The sequence below is a fragment of the Cryptotermes secundus genome, unplaced genomic scaffold, assembly GCF_002891405.2.
Source record: "Cryptotermes secundus unplaced genomic scaffold, Csec_1.0 scaffold801, whole genome shotgun sequence".
In the NCBI taxonomy this organism is placed as follows: Eukaryota; Metazoa; Arthropoda; class Insecta; order Blattodea; family Kalotermitidae; genus Cryptotermes; species Cryptotermes secundus.
Window position 1 is genome coordinate 189,782 of NW_019725851.1, and position 11,144 is coordinate 200,925.

At 36.0% G+C, this 11,144-nt stretch overlaps 1 protein-coding gene across 1 annotated transcript; it reads right to left on the reverse strand.

Annotated features, from left to right (window-relative positions):
* Nucleotides 1-1,557: 1,557 nt before the first annotated feature.
* Nucleotides 1,558-6,329, reverse strand: LOC111863793 (probable 39S ribosomal protein L49, mitochondrial). The gene is made up of 4 exons (XM_023850492.2): nt 6,112-6,329; nt 2,393-2,579; nt 2,191-2,318; nt 1,558-2,060 (listed from the first exon to the last, which is right to left on the reverse strand). Exons 1-4 carry the CDS (start codon nt 6,223-6,225, stop codon nt 1,914-1,916), a joined length of 576 nt encoding a protein of 191 aa, XP_023706260.1. The 5' UTR covers nt 6,226-6,329; the 3' UTR covers nt 1,558-1,913.
* Nucleotides 6,330-11,144: the final 4,815 nt, after the last annotated feature.

The window sequence follows — 11,144 nt, forward strand, 5'->3', positions numbered from 1 at the left end:
GAAGGTAGACACAAAATATAATCACTGTCTTTTGTTCAAGTAGAAATTGTAAGATNATCTGCAAGTGAAGAGACAGTGAGAACAGGCTAATGTTGGAAATAAACTCAACTATATGAGAGCAGGGAGGGAAGGGAGAGGGAGAGGGGAAGGGTCTGGGACAGGAGCAAGGTTAATGGGAGGGTATTAACCCTTAAGCTTGGGGGGGGGGGTTGCTATGTGAGTTGGTCATGGACTGTGTGGCCTTGTGGATCTGTCGTCCCGGAGGGGTTAAGGGAACTGATGAGAGGCTTCCACGACTTGCTGAGACAACCCCCCCCCCCCCTTGTTCATATTTTTCAATCTCAGTGGCTTCTCTCACGATGCGATCCATATATCGCATCTTGGTGGCGAGGATGGAGGTATTCTGAAGCTGAATACGGGGTCCCAAATCAGTGCTGTGTTCAACTGTGTGTTTCATGTAAAGTATCCATTGCTGTTGTCAAATCTTAACTAAAATTGGAATGGTTTGCCACATTTTAGTTAACTCCCCAACAACAAATGTCATGGGAATTTGTGGGGGTGATTCATGAATTGTTACATGGTGAAGCTAATAGCATTTTTTTTTGTGACTTTTGACTGAAGACATGCCAAAGACTGGATGTAAAGTGTTAAAACTTAGGCAAAAACAACATTATATCAAATGATGTGTAAAGTGATTTGAAATATTGTGCAAATGTAGTAGTGCAAGTTTTAATCAAGGGTGATGTGCATAATATAACTGTATAAGGATCACTGAAGATGATCCGAGAGCTGAAACATGTATCCTAAAGAATAAATGTGTTGTGATAACTGTTCATAGTATTGCATTGTGATAGAAGATAGTTTGACTCCAAGCAGTTATTTCTACTGCTGTATGCAGAACAGCTCTCAAATGGACACTGTAGACAAGGGTGAAGGTGTGCAGAGCATGATGTTGATCACCTTGACTGCGGTTTACTGTACAGTCTCTTTCTGTACATTCCTTAATAATATCATCATCATCATCATCATCATCACTGGCACGACAGCCCTTTGTGAGCCCTGGCCTTCCTCGGGATTGCTCGCCATTCTTCTCTATTCGATGCTACATTCCTCCAGTTTTTACACCCAAAATTCTTATGTCCCTTAATAATATACGTATAAAATTTACTTTCATAATAAATATACTCCATGGTTATACAACTGTAAAGTCTGTCACTGCACATGATCCTCAGCTGTCTCGGTCAAGTTCACATCTAAACATGTTTCCCTTGATTATTTTAATATGCTAATTCCTTCTTCTCTGTGTTCCATGTATTCTACTAACAGGTTTCCCCATCAAGACTGATTTCCTGTCTCCCATCCAAGCACCATATTCAGGCAATCGTAATATCTTGGTTCCAACATATGAACAATTATAAATACACAGAGAAGATGGAAGTCACATATCTGAAGGATATCATGCAACACTGGACATTGTCCAAATGTCAGCATACATCACAGAGCAGGATTCAGAAATTATATCACTGGGTATGCTGAACAGAAATCCTAAATCATAACTGTAATTTGCATTTCCATAATATATTCAGCAGTTTCAAGTTGTATACAATTACTGTTTAATTCCAGTTCATCTGTTACAGTACAGAATGTTTCATTATAAAGCATAATGTTGTTTATGGTATTGTATTTTCAGTTTATAAATAAATGGACTATAAAATTCAGCTGTTAAAAATCTGTATTCGCCTAAGCCATACATTTTTGTCTTGAATTCATGACATCATCAACAGTACACACATGCATACTTGATTACAAATTAAGCAGTTGCATTTGACAGTCTGCTTGTTTCTAAACTTACATGGTATTCCAGTTTGGTTTCTATGTATGTGAAAGTTTATACTAATTTTGCAGCATTGTAATTAAAATCCTTTATCCTGTAACCACTCTTCAACAATACTGACATAATCTCCTTTAATATTGATGTGTCCTGATACTTCTTGTATCTGCAGATATACATACTTCTTGCTTCTGTCTTCCAAGTACTTTTTCAGGTCATCATGTAATGCCTGATAATAAAACAATTCAAAATAATGGCATATATATATATGATAAATTCACTTTCATCAGTATTTAACAAAGAATTATGTCTTTGCAATTCTTATGTCATTTTATCATATGAAAGATTTTTAAACATACCCAAATGTCACCTTGAATACGTTTTAATTTTGTGGTCTTTCTTTCTCCACGGCCTTGTATTTTTAGGTAGAGCGGATACATGTGATTCCTGTTTCGTTCCACAAAATAGGGATGACTGCAAGATGATTCTAAAACAAAATATGTTTTAAACAGTTATTCCTGCATATATTAAATATATCATATGAAAAGGCAGAATACTTACCAGTAGGTGGTTTCCAACCTGATGGATAGTCTGATTTCAGTGTGGGTTCTGGAATAAATGTTTTAGGCAGAAGCCTTTCCACAAATTTCCATTCTTCAGGTGATCTCGATATTTCTACATCAGTATAAAGACTTGGTGGTCCAATGAGTTTGCTGCCTTGATATGAAGAGTCTCTTGCAGGTTGCACCTGTGGACATCAAAGTTACTGATGTCAGGTACTTATCAAAATGATAATAAGATTTCCAAGTTCTGTGTTGTTGATTAATAAGTTTACTGCTATGTGCTGCCACTATATATATATATATATATATAAATACTGATGACCATGGACTGTATGAGATCTGATGTTCTCACAGTGGGAAATATGATCTGGGTTATGGTACAGCATGATGGGTTTATGGCATTACATCCCAGAAGACTAATCTAATCTCTATATTGGTATTTTCCCACATTTTTATGATGCTTTCAATTTATAATATGCTTTAGGGGACAAGGTATATATTTAAAAGATTTATATTATAACACTGATGAGGTATATACAAAATTTCTCCCACTCCATTACGCTATACCAGCCAAACATGCCACCTACCAGAGGCATTATCCAGTGTTGCCAATTAAATATCTCCATGAAGAGCTGAGTCCTTCCTGAGAAGACAAAGCATTGCTCAGCCACTCAAGAAATTTCCAGCATTTATGGGGACCAAAAGTTCATTACTGTGTTCACAAGAGCCTGCCACTTATCCCTTTCCTGAATCAGATGAATTCAGTCCACAGCCTCATGCTATTTCTTTGAATTACAGTTTAATAAGACAGCTATGTCTGGGTTTCCCTTCAGGTTTTTCTGCACTGCTGTCCCATATGTGCTGCATGTTCTACCTACCTCCTCCTCCTTCAGTGATCATTCCAGTATTTTTACAAGGAGTACAAATTATGAAGGGGCAAGTGGTAGCATAGTTGGTTGAGGCACTATGCTACAAGCTGGAAGTCACAGGTTTGAGTCCCAATGAGGTCATTTTATTTTCTTCAATTTACCTAATATTTCCAGCCATATTATGGCCCTGGGATTGACTCAGCCTCTAACAGAAATCGGTACAAGAAATTTTCCTCTGGGAAAAAGGGCAGGAGGTGTGTAAAGCTGACAACCTCACCGCCAACTGTCTAGATAATGTGGGAACCTCAATGTCCCACAACCTTATGAGCCTTCATGGCCTGTTATACAGATAGCTTTACCTATAACATCATTAATACCATATATATCCAACAGCTGAGAGAAGTAATTCTTCACCTATTACATACATACATACATATACATTTGCGTTTCAGATTATTCACAAATGTGCACAGGCACAGAATATAAAACATGTCAACAAGCCAACAAGACATTGGAAACTTGTACATTCACAAACAAAATCACTAGCATATATAATCCATACTTGTCAAAAAAACACTTAAAAAATGTTAAAAGAAAATACAGATTGCAGCAAAAACACATACAATAGTTAAAAAGCAATACAAATTGCAGCAAGAATATATAAGCACAGCCAAGGACATAGAGTTAAATGAAGTGTACACTGTCAGACACCTCTTGACAGGTCTTGACAGAAAAGCAAGAATTCCTCAACAGTATAAGAAGGGTTTTGAAGCAATACATCCTTTAGTTTCTCAATAAACTGTTTTTTATCATGTACCAACTCAATTAAAAAATCAGGCAAACTATTAAAAACTTTTACACTCATACAATAGACCCCTTTTTGCCTCTTTGTTAGATGCGATTGAGGAACATGAAGGTTTCTAACTTGTCTTGTTGATTTACCATGAATTGTATGATTAAAAGTATAATGCCCCAGATTGTTTACCATTAGTATCATTAAAGATAAAATATATTGAGAAGCCAATGTCAAAATTTTTAATTTTTTAAAAACTGTTCTACATGATTCTCTGGGTTTCATTCCCAACATTATCCTGATGGCNATTCTAAATATCGTGGGGATATGAAAGCATTATCATCCTTCTTATACCTTTCAAAGTTACTTCTAAGTTGGTACCCCTTCTTAAATTAATTTAAAGCACACTAGACCACAGTAGGTGGTGGTGCAAGGGCCAAGAAGGCCTACCCCTCATACCTTCACTCATATACTATTTATAAATTAATTTATGCCTCTATGTAAGTCTCTAATGTTCTTCTAATTGTTTTTTCCAAGTTTATTAATTTATTAACATTTATAACTGTTTACAACACATTCTCATTACCACATTTTAGCCCTTACAGTCACTATAACCATAAAAACAAGTTTTAAAAGTCACAAGCAGAGTTCACCATTTCATCAATTGTCTTGCTAACAATATTCTTTTCTACAGAAAATTTGTGGCGAAAATATCAGCACTACAGGAGTTTCACATCTGACAGGAGCTTTGAATGGACAGTACTCTAAGAGGCTCTGCGTATTCACTGCCAAATTATAACATATCAGCTTTTACGGAATGTGTTATCAATACGGGTACTAGACATACCACAAATTTGCACCTTCCCACATCACGCCTAACAATCTTTCAGAAAGGACCATATTACTTTGGTATTAAGGCTTATAACCACCTGCCATCCAGAATCAAGAGTATGAGTAATGATGTGAAACTATTTAAACTGAGGCTAAAAAGATTTTTTCTTTCAAATTCTTTTTATTCCTTAGAGGAATATTTTAACCATGTATGTAATTAAAATTGGTAATTGTACCCCTGATATGTTAATTTTATATCATTACCTAAGTATTTTCTATCAAGTATTTTCTATCAATTATTGTTTTATAATTTTGATCATTTTATGCATTGTACATTAATATAAATCTTTTAACTGTCTTAATGACAAAAGTATGTAAGTTTTTGTATTTTCCGTATTTTAATCTATTAGCTTGTGACAAAATCCATATCCACTGGTCAGCTGTACCATAAGGATCAACGGATTGTATAAATGTAAATAAAAAAAAATTAAATTGTATAATAGACTGCATTTGGAATTATGAAAATCAGTTGGATTTAAAGACTTTAAACATAAGGTAAAAGTATTTTACTACATCATCCATTCTATACATTGTATGAGTTTCTTTTAGTGGAACAGTAGTAAGCATAGCAAAACCTCTATTCAGCAAATGAAACAGTAACAAATGGTTATTTGTAATATCTTAATGTGAACAGTGATTGACATGGTCATATGTGGAACTCTTGATTTACTGTAATACTCTTAAAATTCTCTCGATAAACTCATAAGGTTAACTTGCATTTTGATTTATGTACTGTATCTAATTTGATCATTTATCTGGTTTTGATAGTGTGTGTTATATTTTAATTATAGGTTAATCATGTCAAGAATGTTCTTTATTGCTGACAAAATCTAATACTTCAGGCATTTGGGCAAAAGGATTTCAAGAATGATTTACTTAATGATGTGACTTGTTCAAGTGTTACTGCTGTAGCAATTATGCATGCCAAATAAAATGAATGAATACGTAAAAATAAGAATAACAACCATAACCTCAAAACGATTGTAAAAATTCACTCGCCAAATATCTTTATTTAAATCTTCTCACATGAGTTAATGACAAGGGCATCGCCGCATCTATATTCAACCATTCAACATACAACTACCCACGCAAAAGAACAGGATATTCATTCTCCATATCAGCTGTTATTTTTCCCAAGATACAAGTATGTCCTATCGTACATACGGGCGTAATAAAACATGCAGTTAAGGCGTTCCTTAGCTTCAATATTTCCAGACATCTGACAGGTAATCCTCTAGATGTCATTTTTACGATGGTTAACCGAACAGGCTGCGCCATTTCTCACATCCCTCATACAGCACTAAAACCCTTACACCCTCAAACGGATCAAACGTCTCAAAACCTGCTTCATGCTTCGCGATCGTTCGCGATCGTTAAGATCGTTAACTAGTATGTGATTTGAGGGTCTCAATGACATGACTATGGAGCCTGCCATCTTCTGGGATGTGACGACGTGGTGTTCGGTTTCTCGTTACTGGCTTTTGAGGGAACGAACTCCCACCATCTTTAGCATAGACGTGAAACTTCAGTTCACAAATATTCGCCTTTACCCTGCAGACAAGGGACGCTCCTGTTCAATTTAGTGATTCTGAACGTGTGGGGATTGAACAATCCATAACCATTTTGCCGACTGAGCATGGCGTATATATTCCAGATCACAATTTCCGAGATAGATGGCAGGACAGCACAATGCTAATCAGTAGCTGTAGTTTGTGTTGCATCCCATACCGATATCTATTCAATTACCATATCTCGTAGCATTTGTTCCGTCATGTTTGCCGCTTAAAAATGCGTATGAGGCTGATCGTGTATTAGCAACTGCAAGAAGCGGTTATTTTTATTCCAATGTGGTATAATGTAAAAAATAGTTGCAGTCAATTTTTAATAAAATCACTGCAGTAACTATTTTAAAGTGACAATGTATTACAATAATTTGCTACGAATTCAGTTTAGCAGCCGCACTAATAGTACAACATTGCGAACGAAATATTTCATGTTTTCTAAATGCTCTTTCTTGGGTAATAAATTTCAAGCCCAAGTTTTGAAATTTTATTCAGCATTAATGTTAAATACACCAAGCACTTTTACCGTGCATGACTACCATACATCAAGGTGTATGCACGCCCGTGATACACTGTTGTGGTACTTCAAACAAGGTGTGCAGAGATTTCCTCTGTCCCTGAAAGAACAATCAGTGCAAATTGTTAGTGTGTGTACACAACAGTGTGAATGGGTCTTGGCACATAGAATTAAAAGAGGCCAACAGATTTTTAGTCTTTATAGCAAGCTGTGGGATGAAGTAGCCGTGAAGGAACTTATGAAGAAAATGCGACATCAGTAGTCGAAGAGGGGAAAGGAATTTCTTTTTACTGCTGCTGGAATGTCGGTGTTCAATTGGGAAGAGGAAAGCATTTCTGATGAAGTTTTGTGGTCAGTATTTGGGTTCATTTATAATAGTGTACAGTCATAATAATTATAAACTTTCATGTTTCCATATACTGTACCTTTAATTATAAGTAAAAACGTCTTATCTCACTTTACACCCCTCAGCTTTCTTGTTTTCATGACAAATTCGTGTGGGTGATGTTAAAATATTCACCAGAGAAGTAGGCTAATATATTTCTGCAGATTGTTGGAAGTCATACATACGTATTTGAAACGTTTTAATGGTAAGGAGAAGGAAACTTGTGATACATACATATGCATTTCATTAATCCAACATTCATCCATTGACGGGTGAATATGAAATGTGGAAGGAGATGTACGTTGCACAATGCAACATGAGCAAAAGAGATATTAAACAATAATATATATACAGTACATAAACAACTAAGTAAGTAAAGAAGTTGGCATAACAAAACATGAATATAAGTGCTCCAAAAATAGACAATACTTAGGCTGTTCAATAAAGATCTGAGGGTGTATTACACATGTATTTATTGTGTAAATTCTGAGGTTTCTATGGTTGTGGCCTTCTGGTTTGTAACACCATGTAGTTTTGTTCCTCATTGAGGATAAACCAGTTATTTCCTCCAAAATGACACTTTGTACACAGCCCTCAAAAGAAAGAACAGGGCTGTTCCCTCATCTCCCATTCACCAGAGCCCTGTAAATAGAAGATAATTTTCCCATTCTCAGTTTAAATTTCTTTCCTGTGAGAAAGACTTATGATAGCCCTGAAAGAGGGCCTTTTTTGTCCATTTTCCACACCATTCTTTTTACCTCCTGAAAACAATATTGCAGCCCAGGAAAAATCTGTACTTTCTCACTGTTCCAATTTCCAAGTGACAGTAAACCAGCGAGCCCATGGTAAGGTCAGTCTCTTATCCATTATTTTCTCATAGGTTTGGACCAGGTTCCTTTCTTTACCCTCTCCCCTTGGATCCCATGAGCACCTTCATTGTAACTTACCCATATGAAATATGACAAGCCCGTTCCTAAACCTACCTACTTCAGTCCTGAAGATGGAGGCAGGAGGTTGCTCTGAAACATCAGTGTCTGTCCACAGAACTACAGAGTGTCACAACCCAGAAGACCATGAGCTTAGCTGTATTTATTACTTCAGTATGTTCCAAAACAGAAGGATTAATAGATGCTTTGCTTCTGCATGTAATCACCAGGCCAACTGAGACAATTGCCCTGTGATACACCACATGTTTAATGCCTCTGGAGGGGAAATAATGGCTCAGTATTTGCACACACTGACATACCTCAGCTTTCATCGCACCATCATGGTAGAAGTCTTTCCCTTTTAAGTACTTTCTCAGTGGTCCACAGAAGTGGAAGTTGATAGGGGCAATATCTGAACTGAGTGGTGGATGGAACAAATATTTCCAGCCTACGGAGAGGTTACTGACAGAATCTGGGGACACACATGGCATTCTTCTTCTTCAGTTCTTGGACCACAGGGCAACAGTGTGGCGCCTAGAAAAAGCATTCCAAACGATACACTAAACCCTAGCATCTTCTGCTCTGGAATAAGACTGGTTGTTTCTCACTGGGACAAATGCGTGAGTCAGTCTAGCAATTATATGGAGAAACAGATGGTTTTTCCATTATTTGTTATGTTCAACATCTCTGTTGAAATAATAATACAGATGTAACACGCCCTAAGATCTTACTTACTCAGCACTGCCATGTCATAAAATAAAATGCATTACATAGAACAATGGAATGCAGATATTGAAGTTCACAAAATGGTATAAAATTATGAATACATCACGGGTTCAAGTCCCGATGAGGTCATTGGATTTTTTCAATTGACCTAATCCTTCCAGCTGCTCAGTCGCTTAACAGAAATGAGTACCAGGAATTAATTAAATAATTTTGCTGGGGAGTGAAGTGTGGCCGGCACATAAGGCTAACAACCTTTCCGTGTTACTGGAGAGTGATCAACGCCATACGATTCATGAGCTGGCCCAAGAGACAGGATTAGCACATATGACTTTGCTTCACATTCTGAAGGAACGCCTGGGCATGAGAAAAATTGCATCACGATGGGTTCCGAATTATTTGACAGAAATGCAGAAATGGCAAGCTATGGCTGATTTGTTCGATCGATGGGGCTGGGAAGTGCTGTACCATCCACCATACTCCCCGGACTTAAGCCCTTGTGACTTCGACTTGATTCCTAAGATGAAGGAACCACTTCATGGCATTCGCTTCAGAACTGTTCCAGAGATTCTTCAGACAGTAGGCGCTGCTAAAGGTATCCTACAACTTCCACATCGCTGGCAACAGGTTGTACACAATGGTGGTGACTACATTGAAGGACAGTAAAACTTTGAAACATTCACCTATTTTGTATCAGTTATAAATAAATAGTTGCCACTATTAAAGTTCCAACCTTCATATTAGAGCTATGATGCAAATCCTGAAAACTACTAGTTGCAAACAATATTTTAAATATTTACACATATTACCCTCACCAAGTTTGTATATATACAAAATTTAGTTTACATTAAATCAAATTTGAATCTTTTTACAATCAATTCAAGAAAATACTCATATAATACTAGGAATAAAGATGGTTTGTTTATTGTACCATGTAATACTAGTCTATGCATAAACAACTTTAATAACATCAGACTTCGTATGTTAAATCATCTACCATATTATTTTAAAGAGATACTAGTACTATATAAGTTTAAGAATGCATTGAAAAAATTCCTATTTGATCAGTTTTTATAGTACAGACGAGTTTTTCTTGTTTAGGGAAAAGTCTTAGTACCTGTCATTCATAGCCATATATTTTAAGAATAATTAATTTGTAGATTGTCAAATATTAGTGCAAACATGGTAATTTCTACTGTTTATCTTTGTTATTTATTCCATGAATTAGGTCACTACATGACAGGGAAATGTTTGCATGGGTTACTTGAGGGAGATCAAAATTTGCAATTGGTCTCGTGCTGAGTCAGGGGGATTAGTGTATGAAGGTGTGTTGCTGTGTTGTGTGTCCGTTAAAAATGATATACTAGTGTTATCATTATTATTGTTTTAATTTATAATGATCAAGTATTATATATAGAAATTATTTGACTTGTCCCATTCATTCATTTATTTTACATTCCATAGATCCAAAGTACAACAGGTAGGATATGGAACATGTCAAGTGGTACATATATAAAAGACAAATAAGCCAAAAATAAAATAAAATAAAATGATGACAGAAATATAAAAAGTTCTATTACTAATAGTTTAAAAACTTGGTGACAATAAACATAATTTATTATACTATATATATGTGTAAATTCTTCGGTATGTCATTGACTTGCAATAGCCTTAAATTGAAGATATTCATCAATGGAATAAAAATAATGTGTATGAAGAAAAAGAGGGGAGACAAGAAGTGTGAAGATTGGAAGAGGAGTTCAACAAGGATGCTATTTATGACCAATTTTGTTCAACTTGTACAGTGAATGCCTTACCAAGGAAGCTCTGGATGGGCTTGGAGACTTCAAATTAGGAGGGCAAATTATTCAAACTGTGAAATATATAGATGACCTTGTGTTAATAGCTAAGGAAGAAACTGTGCTACAGGGCATGATTGATAGCCTAATCGAAATTGGAAGGTGCTATGGCATGGAAGTGAATGTGAAGAAAACAAAAGTAACGAAAATTTCGAGACAACCAACCCCAGTCACAATAAAGATAGACCAAAAACAACTGGAGTATGTGAAATGTTTTAAATATTT

Excerpts from the sequence above, each read along its gene's own strand:
- LOC111863793 (XM_023850492.2), bottom strand. The coding sequence starts at position 6,225 with ATGGCGCAGCCTGTTCGGTTAACCATCGTAAAAATGACATCTAGAGGA. Across the intron at positions 2,580-6,111 it reads CTGCATGTTTTATTACGCCC|GTGCAACCTGCAAGAGACTC; the intron begins GTATGTACGATA and ends TGATGTCCACAG. Across the intron at positions 2,061-2,190 it reads GTATTCAAGGTGACATTTGG|GCATTACATGATGACCTGAA; the intron begins GTATGTTTAAAA and ends TTTTATTATCAG.